Raw genomic sequence first — 18,092 nt, forward strand, 5'->3', positions numbered from 1 at the left:
ATACATACATACATACATATATATATATATATATACATACACACACACACACGTTCTTTTCCTTTCATGTTTTTTTTAACTTATGCAACATACTCCAGAGCGACTTTTATGCCAGAAAATACGGTATTTAAATCTGACACCTATTGTACATTAAAAGTTAGAGGTTCAAGTGCATAGTTCCAATTCCTTTCTACATAAAGAAAAACACTTCAAAATGTTTGAACTATCCCTTTAAGAGCAGGCTGCACAGTGACCTGCAAAACCTAATACCTCCCAACCTACAAACCTAAGACCATTTCTAATTTTAAAACTTACAGTTTTAAGCTTTCTGTGTTATTCAGACTCTGAACTCTTGTGCATGGAACAAGATTGGCCATTTTTGTTTCAAATCAACATTAAAAACAAGTTAAATTTGTACTTAAATTTTGACATATAGTTAAGAAATAGTTCTAATTCAACTAATCAATCAGCTTATTTGATAACCCTTGATGATTGTTACAATTTGTCTGAAGTTCAGCGCTATCACAGTTAAAAAAAAAAAGTGTGTCCTGTCAACATGACCAGGTGGCCCACTTTGCATACTGTGTGCCCTTGTCACGGACACATAAACACATTGCATAAAAAATAAGTCCAATCTGCAGCAAAAAAATAAACAGGAAACTGTTTAAATATTAAAATTCAGCCCTGATCGGAGAAACCTGTGTGTAGGCGTCAAACAGAAACAGGGTTCGTGTCTATTATTAAGCCACTTCCTGACAAAGAGAAAAGGCATTTCCAGGGAGCCAATCTACAGAGTCAGCGGGGCAAACAGGAAAGAGAACTCTGACCCGTCTGTGTGTCATATGACACGCACACACATACATACAGAATTCAAAACCCTCTGTTGCACAAACAAAAGTCATGAAAACCAGTTGGGAAAGTGGGGCAGAGATCTGGGTTTGGTTACGCCATCTGTTTGAGCTTGCTGAGCTGCAGCAAAGCCTCCGTGACAGGAACACGGAGCAGGAGAAGAAGAAATGTGAAGGAGTGTCGAGAGGACGAGCCGACTCAAGCTGAGACATGTTGAGGAGTGTGTGTTTCAGTCGGCAGAGCGAGTGCATCTACAGCAGAGGAGGAGAAACACTCCGTGGACAGTGTGACACTTCACGTACAGCACTCCCAACGTGCACAGAGAGGACAAAAATCCTGCTGTTTGTGTGTCAGCACTTTGAACTGCAAAACACGGGGACAGAATCTGTCAGATAAAGCTACAATTTAGAGCGAATTCAATAAAATGCTGTACAAAAGAATCATCACCCACTCCTGACTCCACTCTTTATCCTCGGCTCTATGAAGGCAACAACAAAAGCCAGAAAAGATGGTTTTTGGCACAATTACAGCCCTTTTGTTTAGCTCTCTTGATGCTATTTAGGGGAATTTAAAAAATACTGTAAAAAAAGTGCTGCATAGTTCTGCTCTTCTGGAGCAAAACTATGCAGCAAATGAAAAATAAAAATAAAAACTAGAATCAAAACGGTCCCATTTGCAGCCACAAAATACATCTGCTGACTTTCAGCAATAATTTAATCTCTTTCTGCTCCAGGAATCCAAGCACAACTTTGCTAATTGAAAGAGATGTACTAAATTAAGATGACAGCATTGTAGCATTTATTGTTTAACACAGGGTTATTCAACAAAATTACTCAGGGGGCCACAGTTTCTGAAAGCCAATAGCTCAGGGGCCAAACATCCAGCTGTTATTGTCATTAAGTAAGGTTGTTTCATAGTTTAAAATCTAGTTTTGCTTAAAAACGGTGGGCCAAATCGAGTTCACCCGTGGGCCTGATTTGGCCCCTGGGCCGCCAGTTGAATAGCCCTAACATATCAGTTAAATTGAATCTTATCAGCCCTCAAAACGGGACTTGATTACTGTATTTTTCAGACTATAAAGGTGCACCAGATTATAAGGTCTCTCTTGCAAATGAGTCCTCGTGGCTCAACGAGGCTAGCCGCTAGCCTGTATAAATAAAAGATTGAATGAATAAGGAGCATTAAGCAAAATAAGCTCATTTTGACAGATTTTTGAGTGCCGTGTACCACATAAAATCAGTTTGAGATCAGTAAGCACAACCAGAATTAATACATAAGGCGCACTGGATTATAAGGCTCACTGTCGATTTTTGAGAAAATTCAAGGAATTTAGGTGCGCCTTATAGTCTGAAAAATATGGTACAGTTTAAATTTAGATAGCATTTGTTAAAAATTCCTAAAATGAAAATGTCTAAAAAGCCAAGTTTAACATATGAAAAGACACAAACACACTTAAAAACTTTGAAAGTTAGTATTGTTGCTTAATAGATGAAAATATAATGAAAAGAAAACAAAGCTGTTAAATCTTGTTTAAAATGCATCTCTGTTCCATTTTCTAACACCTTAAACCTGTGCGTGCGTCAATAGCACAAAATGACTATATAAACAGCTGATTTTACAGACGTCGAGCAAAGATTTAGTGTGGTAGTAGGCGAGAGTGAACGAGTACTTCAAACGCCAGCACTTCTTGCAATACTGTATAAAATAATTTACAAGATTCCACCAAATTGGCTATAACTCCACTGAAGGTGGTGGGTGATACGGATTCCTTCAGGGATTGCTAGTCTTAAATTTAGGATGCTGCTCAGCTATAAAGATGGGAAATAATGCAGATTATTTTCTGCAGTTTAAAGTACAAGTCAGTATATAAAAACCACAGTGTTAAACATTAACATGGACGGTAACTAATATCCCCAACCAGGAGTCCAAACAAACAGTTTTCTCAATATTGCGTCATGGTGGGAAACCAGACTGCAACGCTCCAGTCTCACGTTACAGCTCTGGTAAATCCCGAATAAGGAAACTCCAACATCTAGTTTCACCAAAATGTTTTATTTTCTGCACACTATCAGCACATGAAACTATAAAGGGGGGAAAAGTATTTGAAACTAAAATCTGCTTCTATCAGAGATTAAAAAAAGTTGTTCTAACTCTGTCTTGTAATGTCTGCCTGTGACTTCAGTGTCAAAGCTCACAGTGAGGATGAGGAAGGAAACTAAATTACAGAGTCTTTGGGGAGTACAGCTGGACTGGACACACCCACTGTAGCTGATATGGTGGGTTCCTGTTGAAAAAACTAAACAAAAGGGCTCCGTGCATGATTTCTGTTTGAGTTTGTACTCAAAAAAACACTAAGAAAGAGGCTTATGGCACAAAGTGATGTGTTTTTGTCCAAATCTGCACCATGACAGCTGCCCAGATTCACTTGGAAATATACCTTAAAATAAAAAAGTAAACAGAATGTTTTTGCATGTGATGCATATCCCCTGAAAATAAATGAAGACAGCAGTGACTAAAACAGCTCTGTTCCTATGAATAAGTTAAAGCAGGAAATAACCTAACTTACATTCCTTTCTCTGTCTCACAGCACACAAACTCTACTCAAATATCTTTTGTTTATACATTTACAGGCATTAAAATGAATCTAAAACAATAAAAGCCATGCCCTGACATTAAAGCATTGGTACTGAGCGCTTACAGGTCCAATAAGAGACATTTTACCACCACTGTAATGGGGTCCCAATGGAGACTTTAAACTGTTTTTGTGGTATTAAATGGTGAGTTTAATGACCTTACGGAGAGTAAAGAGCTCACATGTAGGCTTATAATTTTGCTGATAATTAGGTTCCCGCTAAAATAATTTTATATACACGTACAACTACATTTTTCTTGAGAGGTAGAAATGCATTTTTTTCGTGGCTGTAACATGTAAACCATGCAGGCCTCTCCATCAGTAGTAAGAGAGTGGAGGCAGTATTTGAACCGAGACAGAGCGGTCATAAAAGTAGACACACCCTCTGGGTAAACGGAATAATTTGATAAATAGTAGGTGTAGAAAGACAATAGCAAAATGTCCCACGGCCCTAAAAGCACCGTCGTCAAATTTGTTATTCCAACTAAGGGCTTTTAGAGCTCCTTTCATGCGCGAGACTAGTTTCTTTACCCACATTTCCTGTCCCAACAAGCGTCCAATCCGAAGCTGTTCGCTACAAGAAGAAGAAAAGGCGGATAGATAAAAGAAATTTCACTTACCTGGACATAATTGTTTTCGCAGTAGTCGGCTACTCTAGTCAGGTTTTGGTAACTCTCTACGAGCGCTCTTTTACCAGCCGGAATCTCTTCTTCTAACAGCATTTGTAGCTCTGCCATCTTACATCCCTCCCTGCAGAGCCTCCCTTCCCTCTGCCTCCCTTTCCTTCGATTGAAACAGCCAGCCACAAGCTCCGCTCTGCTTAGAAAAAAATAAAAACTCCTTCGGCTGCTTTGTAGGATTCCTGGCCCCGATTTCAAAGCAAAGATCGTCTACAGTAAAGAAGAGGAGTCACCCAATTGCAAAAAAAAAAAAAAAAAAAACAATGTCCCCGTTCTCCGCGGTCACATCTCACAACAAAACAAAGCAAAAAAAAAAATGTAGATAAGTTTCGTCTTTCATCCGAAAGACTTCCTTCGAATGAAAGACGAAACGTATCTACATTTTTTTTGTTTTGTTTTTTTGTGTTTTTGAATGTCCAGAGGACCAGATTGAACCTTTTTAGATTTTTCTACCTGGATTATTGAGCATGCATCAGGATAAATGATGAAAGTGTTTTACATTTTATTTTATCTTGGTTCTAAAATCTAACCAGCGGCTCTATCTCCAATGAAAGCCTAAAGGATGAGAAATTTAGGTGGAGTGGGAGGATTTTGTTTGTTGTTGTTTTTTTTTTTACTTTTGTGTATTTTTTAAACAAATATCATCAAAAATATTCAGATTGAGTAAAACAAATCATTTTAATTTTATGTTCATCAAAAGGTAATTAAGTACATTACTATTATGATTAAACTGTACTGTGTGCCAAAATAATATTCAAAACAAGTGTCACTAGAATGTCAAACCAAATCACAATAATTTTTTAGTATAGGAAAAACAAACACGAGTAAAAGATCTTACTATTTTAACATTATTTGCTTATCACATCTCCAGCCAGACAAAAAGTAGGACGCTAACTAGAGCATTCTGGGATATGTAGTCTTACACTTAACCACAATTGAAAGAAGATGACCTTTAAGAAGGGAAAAAAATCGGCTTATTTTTCATATCCTAACTAACTTTTCTGTGTTTAATAACTTTTTGTGTCCTTTTAAAATTCGCTAGCTGAACCTAAAACTACATTTTCAGGTGGACGGAACTATCTTTTACAGAAAACTACAATTCCCAGAATGCAATCGCCCTCAGCTTTAAGTTGCTGTTCATGGCGTCTGGTTTAGGGCTAAGGACAAGTTGCCTTCTTCTGACGAATAGATAAGCAAATTAATCTTTAGGTAAGTATTCCTGATTCCGAGCTTTTCTGTTGAATGTTTAAATGGTATGGTGGCAGTTAACTTTAATAATTGCGTCACTGACGCTACGTCGCGCGCCAGCGTCCCACTAGATACACAACAACTAGCTTAATCTCCGGCTAATGGTCAAAACAAACAGGCTGGTGTCAAACAGTAACCTGGACCCGTGTTTGTCTTTGTTTGGCTGTGGTGGTTTTCATACTGCAGGTGTTGTGTTAGGAGGGACAACATGGAGGTGGAGAGCGTCACCGTCAAAGAAGAAAAGCGTTTGACCCAAATGAGGTTCGATGCCTCCGTGAAAGTGATCAGGAGTTTACCCCCGAACGGTGAGTAAAGAAGCAGCTGCAACAAGAATGGTGTCAAAGCCCCAGCAGCTTCGGCGATTTAGGAAATCCACTTTAACAGGCCAGACTGCTGCAGCAGGAATGATCACAACAAACAGTTCAAAGCCTGCTATGCCTCCAGGCCTACTCCTATGTGGCTTTTTGCAGATACATTTATGTATAATCAGACTTTTTTTTTTCTTCCTCAGGTCCCTTTCAGCCTTCCAATGACATGATGCTCAAGTTCTATAGTTATTATAAACAAGCTACAATAGGACCATGCGATATACCACGACCTGGCTTCTGGGATGCAGTTGGCAAAGCTAAGTGGTTAGTGGGTTTTTATCACATTCCTGACTTTTTAATAAGACAACATTTGGTTAGGGTTTAGTTTAATTATTCTATCTTAATTTAATTTACAACAGATTTTCTGTGCGGTTATCGGGGTTACTGGAAATCATGCAAAATGCTTTATGGATGTTGGATAATTGGCTTATAAAACTACATAAGCATGTAAAAATTTGGTCCTGAAAGACTTAACTTGCCTACCTAAATATTTTACATTTTTCACAATTAATTCATTAAAATACATTTTTTGTTCCTTGTATCGGACACAGCTGATTTTGGGTGTAAATGTTGAAATAAGTGACATGTTTGGGAATTGTCTTTTGTTTTTCACCCTTTTATTTAGATAATAAAATGCAGTAGTCCCCATGTTTATCGCCGGGGATCTGTACCCTTAAGCCTGGTGATAAATGAAAAACCATGAAGTAGGAATGGTAGTAAGTAGTAGATTATAGGCATTTAAAACCATTCCCACACTCTTACAATATTCTAAACAATGTTTCTAAACTAAATGCTCTAAAAGAGCTCAGCCTGTCATGATTTCAGCTCTTTGCCTCCGCTGCTCTCTGCCACCTGCCAAGGCTCTCGGCCACGCCTACTTCTTCGCTGCAGAGCGGAGATCAGCTGCAGGAGGAAGCTTCTCCCTCATTTAAAATTATTTATTTTAAATTTTAAAAAATCCATGCCGATCGTGCGGCACATCCATCAATCAGCCAATTGTGTGTCATGTCCAGTCTTACTTTGAAAAACCACGATAGAGCGAGTCTGCGAAGTAGCAAGGGACTACTGTACTATTAGTTCTATAAAACATCATTCGGTAAGGTAGTGAAATTTTCATGTTGGGAACTGCTACAAACATTGAATTTATTACCAGAATAAAGTGCCCTTGAGAATTTTTAAGAGCAGTACAATGTTCATGGAAATCCAGCAGAAATAGTTGAAGCGAGGTTAGAAATGTTGGGTAAAACGCTGCATATCAAGCCTGAAGCAGCAAACATCCCCTCCCTCTGTGCCGTCTCAAGCTGAGTTTCTCTCAAGGAGGTTGCTGGAAAATTTTTGAGACACATTTCTGATGGTTCAGGAAGTTTCTGACCCTCCGTTAGCACGGAACATCCTGTCCTCGGGCCTGCTGGAAAAGCTGAAAACTGGCACAGAGGTGACAAACCTGTGATGTAGCTCAGTTCACTCTGATAAATTAATAACTGTGTCTTTTGTGCTCACTTTCATTTTAAAGGGATGCCTGGAATTCTCTTGGAGAAATGTCAAAAGAAGACGCGATGGCGGCATATGTGGATGAAATGAAGCTGGTGTGGTTTTTACTCTGCTTTTTTGTGTGATTTTTTTTTTTTTTTTTTTATGCACTCTAAATGAACATGGATTGGATTTGCAGATCCTGGAGGGGATGCCCATAACGGATGAGGTGGAGGAGCTTCTGCGTGTCCTCGGCCCTTTCTACGAGCTGGTTGATGAGAAGAAAAAGATCTCGCAGATATCGGACCTGAGCACAGGTAGAGTCGACTCTTCTACCTTTTACTTTATGGGTTTAGAAACAGTATCCAGAGCTTAACTTTTTTACAATTCACTTCTTCGCTCAGCCCGTTTGACTCAATATGCTAGGCAACTGGAAGGCAAGTATTTGACTGTGTACACGTGCAGTGTGTGTTGATTAATGTAGAATCATGTGGTGTTGTAGCTTATATGCTTTTAGTGCTTAATTACAGCTGGTATAGTTTAGCAGATTTAAGGTACACTTTCATCTAAAACAATAATTGTATCCTCTTTATTTGCTGAGGCATTCAGCTGCATTCACAACTGAAACCTTTAGTGTTCAGCTTTGAGTAAAATGTGTAAATTTGAAGGTTTTGTCCTAATGAGTTTGTCTGTGAAGGATTTGGCAACATGCTAAATTCACTGGAAACAAAAAGTGTCGCAAAAAGCATCATAAGAAACATGGAAATGAACGGCAGTCTGGAGACTCGACCCGCCAGGCTCAAAGAAAAGGAAGAGGTGCAACAAGAAGAAGAAGAAGAGGAGGATGATGATGAAGAGGAGGAGGATGAAGAAGAAAATGATGAAGAGGAAGAAGAGATGATTGAAGTTAAGAAAGGTAGCAAAATAAAACACAATTAAACATGTTTTTTTCCTGGAACATTTAAATTTAAAAATGTTTCATTGACATTTTTACCTCTAGTCTCTCAACCAAAGAAGAAGAATTCATCCAGGAGACACAAATCGTCCGTCCTGAATGGCAAACTTGCTAACGGGGTCACCCAGGTGATCAACGGGGGTCATACCAGAGATGCTCTGAACAGCGACAACTCTTTGGAGGACTCTGTGGGCGAGCCTCTGCTCAACGGACACCACACAGGTTGGACAAATAAAAAAACGTGCTGCCTTTGAATTCTGTGTTTAGACTCGCACACATACAACTTGCGTGTGCTTGGGTATGAGTGGAGCATGTGACAGGATAATCTGCTCAGCTTCATTCTGAGAGCTGCAGCAAATCCTCACACTCTGACCCTTTTACGAATCAACCACTCCTTGGACAGTTTTAGTTCAGTAAGTTGAAAACATCCTCCGCATTACAGAACCAGGAGCCAACCACCTGGCCAGTGACTCGGACAGTGAGGTCTACTGCGATTCTGTGGACCAGTTTGGCCAAGAAGAGGCAAGCAAAGCTTGAAAAGCACTAATATGGGTCAGATTTAATTAATTAGTCCCCCTCAGAGTGATTTATTATGTGAATGTTTTCCAGCACTCGGAGCACAACCGATCCCTGGATGACCTGGATGAAGAAAGCCACGCCCTGCTGCCTGTAGAGGAGCTGCTGGAGGATGTCCAAGAGCCTCCGCAGGCTGTTAAGTGTGGGGGTGAAGATGGAGAGGCTGGTGGGACGGGGTCAGAGAAACGGAGTCTTAATGTGGACGTGCCAGGCAGGTCTTCGTCTGGGAAAGGAAGAGGTAAGGTTGCACCTGCAGGAAATTTAGACTCAATGTGGAAAAAGTGGCACAAAGCTCATTAGAATGTGTCTTAAGGCTCCAGGTCTCCAGGCCTTGGCCCAGAATCTCTGATGCCAGTACACAGTGGTGGAGATGGTGACGGTGAAGGCTGGAGGGGTGCAGTGACGCTCGGGGGGAGCCTGAATGAGCAGATTGTTGTGGCTCTGGCCAGGCTGCAGGAAGATATGCAGAGTGTTCTGGAGAGGCTGCGCACCTTGGAGGCTCTAACTGCCAGCCAGGTCAGACCAGCCCGTCCTGTCAGTCACTTACCTCTGGAAGAATTGTTAAAGGAGAGGAACGTAGTCCTAATGCACCGTCTGTGAAAAAACTGGAAACTGTTGCTGCTTTAATCTCATTAACTAAATTATAAATAATCAAACATGTTTTTAAAACTACTCAAATTAGATGATGATTTTTTTTTTTGCTTTTTCCCCTTTTCAGCCAAAACAAATATAAAGTTAGGACTTACAAATAAACCAAATGAGCAAGCTCTTTTTGTGTTTGCTAAGGTTGATTAGCCGTGGCGGCCATCTTGAACTGTGTTGACTCCACAGTTATAGTTGTACAGTAGTCCCTCGTTTATCGTGGGGGATCTGTACCCTGAAGCCCCGTGATGAGTGAAAAACCGCGACATAGGAATAGTAGTACAAGTAGTAGTTTATTTTTATATATGTATGTAAAGGTGTTTGAAACCCTTCCCACACTTGCAATATTCTAAACAATGTTTTCAAACTCTAAATGCTCTAAAAGAGCACAGAATGTCATGATATCAGCTCCCTGCCTTCGCTGCTCTTTGCCACCTGCAAGTGCTTTTGGCCACACCCACTTCTCCGATCTGCACAGTGAACAGCTGATCAGCTGCAGCAGAGTATGGGCTGCACAAAGGTGCAGCAGGTGCTAAATTATTTTAAATAATTTATTTTAAATAAAAATTGCATGCTGATCATGCGGCTCATCCATCAATCAGCCAATTGTGTGTCATGTCCACTCTTATTTTGAAAAACGGTGATAGAGCGAGTCTACGATAAACAAACTGCAAAGTAGCGAAGGACTACCGTACAGCTAATAATTACTTTTAGAGTTTTATTCAAATCCGTCCAGTGGACCTCATCAAGAACCATTTATGGCACATGTAGGTCAACAGACATTATTTAGTTATTTCCAGCATCTGATTGACATTTCCATCTTTGTAAAGAACTTAACTTTTAGACTGTAAACAACGTTCATATGATCAGTTTTTGGTTTCAGCGATGATACGGTTTTTGTTTGCTTTTTAAAAATGAAAGATAAGAGGTTTGTACTTTGACTCGGTAAACATCAGACCACGAGTGCAATCAGAAGCTTGTGAGTTTTATTTCCGAGTAAACTTTTCCATTTCCTTTGTTTCTGCAGGCAAGAGCAGTGGCTGTTTCGCCCACGTATGTGTCACCTCCAGGGAAGAAGAACTGGGTAAAATCATCATGAGACCAGATTACATATTGGTGTTTTTGATGTGTTCTGCTTTTAAAAGAGTTAAACATTTGCACTTTGTAAACGTTCGTTGCCTAGAAACCATCCTGGTGGCCTTTTGACATTTCACCTGCCAGTGTGGCCTTCGCCGTTATATGGCCGTTCGTGGTTCAGTGGCTTATCCGTTTGTATTTGCAAAGAAGAAGAAGGTATGTTTTACACAAGAATAAGCTTTGACCGTGTTTTGTCTATGCTGTATCTTATTCAAACATGTTTCTGACCTACTTGTAGACGCATCAACTGATCCAGCTCACAGAAACCCCACGAGGCTCGGCCATTATCGAGTCCTTTAAACGTCTTCGACTGGGCTGCTAATAGCTGCAACTTCCTCCTTCCTGCTAATTCAACTCACAGCCCACTAATTAGCTTTTTGCACTACGAAGCAGGATTTATGAGTCAAAACAGTCTTCTTGAGTGAGTTGTATGGCGGATGTGGTGTCAAAGAGGGAACGTGAATGTATGGGCGTGTGATTTAACTATACTGGCATCTTTTTAGAAAATGGTTTGTGTCGAGAGAGAAAATATCCATAGCTGGAACATTGTCGGTGTGGTTGTAGACCAACTGCAGTAGCTTCTCCATCCGAAATGTAGGGTTTGTTGCACAAAATGTTCACAATTCCATTAGCTGCCCAGGTAATGCTGCTATAATAAAACTGTAATAATTGAATAATACAAGTGAAGAATGAATATAATACTGTACTGATGTGTGTGATTCTTCCTCTTAGAGTAGGTAAGTATTTATTGTTTTGAATAAGTTTTCATAAGGGCATTGCTGGCCAGATATACAAGTGAGGTTTTTGTTTTTTTTCTTTACTTAATTACTTTAAATCACCAAAACTCGTCTGTCTTGCGTCATATCAATTTGTGATTTACATCAGGTTGGTCCAGATTTTTCATAAGTAGGAAAAAGTGCCTCATGGTTGTTCTAAAATACACTCGCTGTAGATTGCACTCAAATGTCTTCATATTCAGTCCTTGTAGCTGTTACAGGTCTGGAGTGAATTATGGTTAACCATCCTACCTACTGAGCCATGAGCTGGTGAGAGATGTCCACCCAGATTTCTGATTGATGCGTAATGTTTGCTGTATGTTATCATTAAAACGTGTATATTTAATTGTTTTGTGCAAATTAAGGTATTCATTCCAAATTGTATACAGTAGCTGTACAGTTTAGATCAAAAAGCAATATTTTAATTGCATCTGTGAATTAATGTAGAATAATATATTTACAAAAAGACTAGTATACGAATTACTGCTTTTCAGAGCGAATATGTTTTAATAAAAAAAAGCAATGGTTTATCTTTTTACTGAGATGTACTGAAGTTTTCCTGACAGCCTGTGCTGAGGGGTGTTTGCATGTGATAATCAAAGCTTAAAATAAAGTTTTAACAAGACGTTGACTTTGGTTTGTTCTTTTGAATAAGCTTTTTGCTCATTTAGTTCATTTTTAAGTCATGAAAGGTACACGAGCTGATCAAAATGTGTACTGCCAGCAAAATACTATGGGGGGAGAAAAGTACACAAAAAAGCAATACCATGTTAGTTTGTGTTTGTAATAAAATGGTTCAAGCACTGATTCTGTACTGTTTTCATGTAAGGACAAGTACTTCCAAGTCACCATTTTTACTGACATGGCAAATGAAAATCATAACTTTTGAAAGATGATTAGTCTTCTACAAATGAGATATAAAATATTTTTAAATGCACACGTATAACTTGGTAATCATTGTAAGTACGCCAACCTAGCCTGAATGCAGCAAAACGGATTCAAACTGGTGCGACCGCCACCGTGTGAAATTAGAAATGGAATTTTAATGTCTAAACGCATTGTTGACCTTAAAGGGTTTTTATTATTTGTCCACTTGTCCTGAACCTGGTTCTGCTGGAGGGTTCTTCCTGTTAAAAGGGAGTTTTTCCTTTCCACTGTTGCCTTTGTGCTTGCTCAGGATGGGAGACTGCGATGAAGTGAATATTCAACAAGTCTGCTGGTTTCTTTAGATGGAGAACTTTTACTATTAGCTTTGGTATTTATGTGAATGTTTTTATACGGTGCCTTGAGACAACTTCTGTTGTGATTTGGCTCTATATATATAAATAAACTGAATTTAACATAATTTCACTGAACATGATCTGTAGGTTTTACATTTTGTGCTAAATGAACATCAGAACTGTTCACAATTGATTGCCTCAGAATCTGTTTTTAGGCTGTGTAAATATATTGACAAAAGTTCATTTTATTTATACAACAATTGTTGTCCCAGGGCACTATACAGAACATTCACGCATATTATAAAATGCCAATTACCGTAGTAAAAGTCATCGATCTAAAGAAGTCAGTTAACTTGAAGCTCCACTTGGTTGCAACCTCCCAATATGAGCACACTGGCGATAGTGGAAAGGAAAAGCTCCCTTATAACAAGAGGAAACCTCCAGCAGAAGTGTATTTAGGATATGCAGCCATCTGCCTGAACTGGCTGTGGAGCGAGAGGACAAGAAAGTCATACAAACAGAAAATAGCTGGACTGAAGTGTACCTTCTACGTAGACAAAGAAAAGCATGTACAAACATGAACAGACTGAGGAGATGTGGTCAGTTTGTCCTCCAGCAATCTAAGCCTATAGCCCCAGAACTAAGGATAGCTCAGGAAACCCAAGCTGACCCTAACTATAAGATTTAACAAAAAGGAAAGACTTGAGCCTAATCTTAAAAGTGGACAATGTGTCAGCATCGTGGACAGAAAGTGGAAGTTGGTTCCACAAGAGAGGAGCCTGATAACTGAAAGATCTTCCTCTTATTCTGCTTTAACCGCTAGGAACCGCAAGTAAACCTGCAGTCAGAGTGAAGTGCTCATTTAGGAAAATACTGAACAAAAATTTTTTTTCAATATAAGAGCGTGGCTGTTAAGAGTAACATTTTAAAGTTTATTTTGAATTTGAAAAGGAGCAAATGGAGAAAAATGAAAACTGCAGAAATATGATTTCTCCTATACAACTCTCATCAGAACTCTAGCAGCAGCATTAGGGATCAAATGAAAACTTTTTATGAAGTTTTTTGAACACCCAGATAAAAGAATTTCAACAGTTCAGCCTTCAAGTGATACATGCATGAACCATTTTTCTAAATCATTTTTGAACAAGATATTTCTAATTTAATCATATTGTGCAGATGAAAGAGTGGTCCTGGTAACATTTTTAATGTCTGGGTTAAAATACATATTCTGATCAAAATTACCGCAACACCAAGTTTTTTATTTTTTTTAATTACTGGAGGCCAAATTAATGCCATCCAGAGAAAGTGAAAGGCTGCAAATTTTATTCCTAAGATATCTAATCCTAGATATTCCTAAAATGCTCAGTCCAAAAACTACAACCTCTGTTTTGTCTGAGTTTAAAAGCAGAAAGTTAAGAGTCATTCAGGTTTTTATGTGTGTAGTATAAGCTTGTAATCTAAGTAACTGATTGGTTTCATGGATATAAATGAGTATCGTCAGCATAACAACAATTTATTCAGTGTTGTCAAACTTTACCCAATAGAAGCATGTACAGGCCTTTCTTAAAAAAATTAGCATATTGTGATAAAGGTCATTATTTTCCATAATGTAATGATAAAAATGAAACTTTCATATATTTCAGATTCATTGCACACCAACTGAAATATTTCAGGTCTTTAATTGTTTTAATACTGATGATTATGGCATACAGCTCATGAAAACCCAAAATGCCTGTCCCAAAAAAATTAGCATATTTCATCTCACGAATGAAAGACAAGTGTTTTTAATACAAAAAACACCAACCTTCAAATAATCATGTTCAGTTATGCACTCAATACTTGATCGGGAATCCTTTTGGATGAATGACTGCTTCAGTGCGGCGTGGCATGGAGGCAATCAGCCTGTGGCACTGCTGAGGTGTTATGGAGGCCCAGGATGCTTCAATCGCAGCCTTAAGCTCATCCAGAGTGTTGGGTCTTGCGTCTCTCAACTTTCTCTTCACAATATCCCACAGGTTCTCTATGGGGTTCAGGTCAGGAGAGTTGGCAGGCCAATTGAGCACAGTAATACCATGGTCAGTAAACCATTTACCAGTGGTTTTGGCACTGTGAGCAGGTGCCAGGTCGTGCTGAAAAATGAAATCTTCATCTCCATAAAGCTTTTCAGCAGATCGAAGCATGAAGTGCTCCAAAATCTCCTGATAGCTAGCTGCATTGACCCTGCCCTTGATAAAACACAGTGGACCAACACCTGCAGCTGACATGACACCCCAGACCATCACTGACTGTGTGTGCTTCACACTGGACTTCTGGCATTTTGGCATTTCCTTCTCCCCAGTCTTCCTCCAGACTCTGGCACCTTGATTTCTGAATGACATGCAAAATTTGCTTTCATCTGAAAAAAGTACTTTGGACCACTGAGCAACAGTCCAGTGCTGCTTCTCTGTAGCCCAGGTCAGGCGCTTCTGCCGCTGTTTCTGGTTCAAAAGTGGCTTGACCTGGGGAATGCGGCACCTGTAGCCCATTTCCTGCACACGCCTGTGCACGGTGGCTCTGGATGTTTCTACTCCAGACTCAGTCCACTGCTTCCGCAGGTCCCCCAAGGTCTGGAATCGGCCCTTCTCCACAATCCTCCTCAGGGTCCGGCCACCTCTTCTCGTTGTGCAGCGTTTTCTGCCGCACTTTTCCCTTCCCACTGAGGTGCCTTGATACAGCACTCTGGGAACAGCCTATTCGTTCAGCACTTTCTTTCTGTGTCTTACCCTCTTGCTTGAGGGTGTCAATGATGGCCTTCTGGACAGCAGTCAGGTCGGCAGTCTTACCCATGATTGTTGTTTTGAGTAATAAACAAGGCTGGGAGTTTTTAAAAGCCTCAGTAATCTTTTGCAGGTGTTTAGAGTTACGTTGTTGATTCAGATGGTTAGGTTAATAGCTTGTTTAGAGAACCTTTTCATGATATGCTGATTTTTTGGGACAGGCATTTTGGGTTTTCATGAGCTGTATGCCATAATCATCAGTATTAAAACAATTAAAGACCTGAAATATTTCAGTTGGTGTGCAATGAATCTGAAATATATGAAAGTTTCATTTTTATCATTACATTATGGAAAATAATGACCTTTATCACAATATGCTAATTTTTTGAGAAGGACCTGTATATGAAACTGCTTCTGAGCCTCTCTCTACATATTATCCGAACCACAATTATGGACTTGATTTGGTCACTTGGTCCCTCAACACAACTGATAACATTTCCTTGAAGGTTCTCTTCAAGGAAATGTTATCAGTCTTTAGGCCTTCAGGCCTTAGGCGAGTCGATATGCCCTGTTGGCATGCAAAAAAGCAGCTGGATATCTAATAAACTTGGAAGACTTAATGATGCGTCTACCTCTGTTGTCTTTTGTGGATTTTAAGGACACATTTATAATTGGATTTATGATAACAGGTTTCTGCTTTTTGGATTCGGCTGGCTCCTGGTCTACCAACAATCAAGGAAGTCGTCGGCAGCAAATTTGGACCCGATCACGCTGCTTGCCTTTAATGGCTTGGTTCGTGCCTCAAGCACCCAGACTTAAATGTTTGTGACAGAATGGATCAGATCTCAGGGATTATTCTCAGGCACGGTCCATTGGTGTGGTCATTTAATTTGGACGTTTCAGAACCGAGTGGACCAACACAGACTCAAGGTAGACATCATTAAAGTTCTGCCTGTCCCCAAAACAATTATGTGTTTATCTGAATTTGGCTCCCTTGGTTAGCCTTGAAGGCCACCTTATATGAATTCACTTGGAGAACATGTGATCTGACTCTATGCCTCCTCCCCCCACCCCTTTCCCATTAAGGAATTCCAACTGATCAACATAATGAAACCAGCTGAATAAACACTGTGTCATCATTTCAGAACTCTTGGATTCCCACAGGCGTTGTCCTTGGCCATTCCCCGACATCCCTCGAGAATGTTTACGGATCTCATCGGAGGAAAATGGTTGATTATTCCATCCATATCAGAACTCTTAGTGCCCTCGAGAGCGTCCTTGGACATCTCATTGCTCTTGTCATCTCCCCCCTCTGCAAAATTTTATTTCATTTATTTCTATAGCACTTTACACAACCACGGTGATAGTGACCAAAGTGCTTAACAAAAACAGTAATTAAAATGACAAGTTAAAGGCAAGAAAAAAAAACAAAAAAAACACAAAATATCATAAAGAGAACCAGAAATGTCAACACATATTTAAGTACTAAAAGAATGTCTATATCACTATGTGCTTGTATGTGCGAGGTGTTTTTTCAATGTTTCTTTTTCTTCTTAACTGAGAAGAAAAACTGTTTAAGATTTTTTTTTTTTTGCCTCTAATTCCTACATGTCCAGTTTCACTACTTTCTTGTCTGTCTATAAAGATCTCCCTTGTAAATGAGTCTTCGAGGCTCAATGTGACAGGTTGTTTTCACGCCTGATAGTCTGGTAGACTTGGTTCAGTCGGGGATCAATATTCATGACCTTTTGTTTACATTTGAGCTGGTGCGTTTGCATTCACACTGCACTGTGCAGTCGAGTCAACCTGTTGAACCAACCTGTTCCCCCGCTCGCCTGTGGGGGCGCTGCACCAAGAACTACTGAAAGAAACAACACAAAAACCTCTGAAGACACTTCTTTTGTAAATAAAAACAAAAACGGAGTGGCATCAAATTTTAGCAGTTTAAGGAGTTATAGTTTGTCATTTTTCAAAAATGGACTCAGCATGAGCAGAAGATGAAAAAGACCATGGAGAATATTGTTTTTCACACAAGGCAGCTGACGGCTCCATATGAGGTAAGAGAAATGTGTGTTTGCCCTGCGCTGTACTCCACTTCTTGCTTGTGGAGCGGAGCTCGGTCTGTTTTACATTCACACTGTACTCGAACCGCGCTGGAGTTCTCTTCTACCGGACCGAGACCTAGGTTTTAGCCCGGGCCAGAGTTCGCCTTTTTGATCCGTGACAGAATTCGATGGCGCGTTCACACCTCCCCAAACGAACCGGACTTTCTAGGAAAACGAGCTAGAGTTCGATTAAAGCGGACTAAACAGGGCTGGTGTGAACACACCCTTATCTGTCTAAACAAAATCCATCCATCCATCTATTTTCTTTTACCCGCTTATTCCATTTTGGGTCACGGGGGTCGCTGGTGCCCATGTCCAGCAATCACTGTGCGAGGGGCGGGGTACACCCTGGACGGGTCGCAAGTCCATCACAGGGCCACATAGAGACAAACGAGACAAACAACCATTCACTCTCTCACTCACACCTAGGGACAATTTAGAGTTACCAATCAGCCTAACATGCATGTTTTTGGACTGTGGGAGGAAACCGGAGTACCCAGAGAAAACCCACGCATGCACGGAGAGAACATGCAAACTCCACCCAGAAAGGCCCCCTGGACCGGGGTTTGAACCAAGGACCTGCTCGCTGAGAGGCAGCAGCTCTACCAGTTGCGCCACCGTGCTGCCCTCTAAACAAAATATGAATGAAAAAAACCGACAAACTTCCCCCCCCCCCCC

At 40.1% G+C, this 18,092-nt stretch overlaps 2 protein-coding genes across 11 annotated transcripts in view; one reads left to right on the forward strand and one right to left on the reverse strand.

Moving 5' to 3' along the window:
* Positions 1 to 4,351, reverse strand: part of abi1a (abl-interactor 1a) — a 60,828-nt gene extending 56,477 nt beyond the window's left edge. For 7 of the 9 annotated variants that reach the window (XM_037693865.1, XM_037693862.1, XM_037693861.1 and 4 more), the window contains exon 1: positions 4,102 to 4,301. In XM_037693865.1, the coding sequence (XP_037549793.1) occupies positions 4,102 to 4,218 (117 nt within the window). In that variant the 5' untranslated portion in view covers positions 4,219 to 4,301. Of the gene's footprint in view, positions 1 to 4,101 lie in introns of all 9 variants that reach the window. The other 2 variants (XM_037693870.1, XM_037693869.1) reach the window with 1 other exon arrangement.
* Positions 4,352 to 5,288: 937 nt separating this feature from the next.
* On the forward strand, positions 5,289 to 11,532 carry acbd5a (acyl-CoA binding domain containing 5a). Of its 2 annotated transcripts, XM_037694152.1 has the most exons (14): positions 5,289 to 5,370; positions 5,596 to 5,714; positions 5,921 to 6,041; positions 7,291 to 7,363; positions 7,447 to 7,564; positions 7,652 to 7,684; positions 7,945 to 8,163; positions 8,248 to 8,424; positions 8,645 to 8,724; positions 8,812 to 9,016; positions 9,092 to 9,294; positions 10,448 to 10,504; positions 10,604 to 10,713; positions 10,796 to 11,532. In XM_037694152.1, the coding sequence occupies exons 2-14, from the start codon at positions 5,618 to 5,620 to the stop codon at positions 10,806 to 10,808; spliced, it is 1,506 nt and encodes a 501-aa protein (XP_037550080.1). In that variant the 5' UTR covers positions 5,289 to 5,370; positions 5,596 to 5,617; the 3' UTR covers positions 10,809 to 11,532. The 2 variants fall into 2 exon arrangements, with proteins under 2 accessions (XP_037550080.1, XP_037550081.1); XM_037694153.1 differs by lacking the exon at positions 7,652 to 7,684 and having other exon boundaries at positions 10,796 to 11,529.
* The last annotated feature ends 6,560 nt before the right edge of the window (positions 11,533 to 18,092 follow it).

The sequence above is a fragment of the Nematolebias whitei genome, chromosome 20, assembly GCF_014905685.2.
Source record: "Nematolebias whitei isolate Nwh7 chromosome 20, NemWhi1, whole genome shotgun sequence".
Classification (NCBI taxonomy): Eukaryota; Metazoa; Chordata; class Actinopteri; order Cyprinodontiformes; family Rivulidae; genus Nematolebias; species Nematolebias whitei.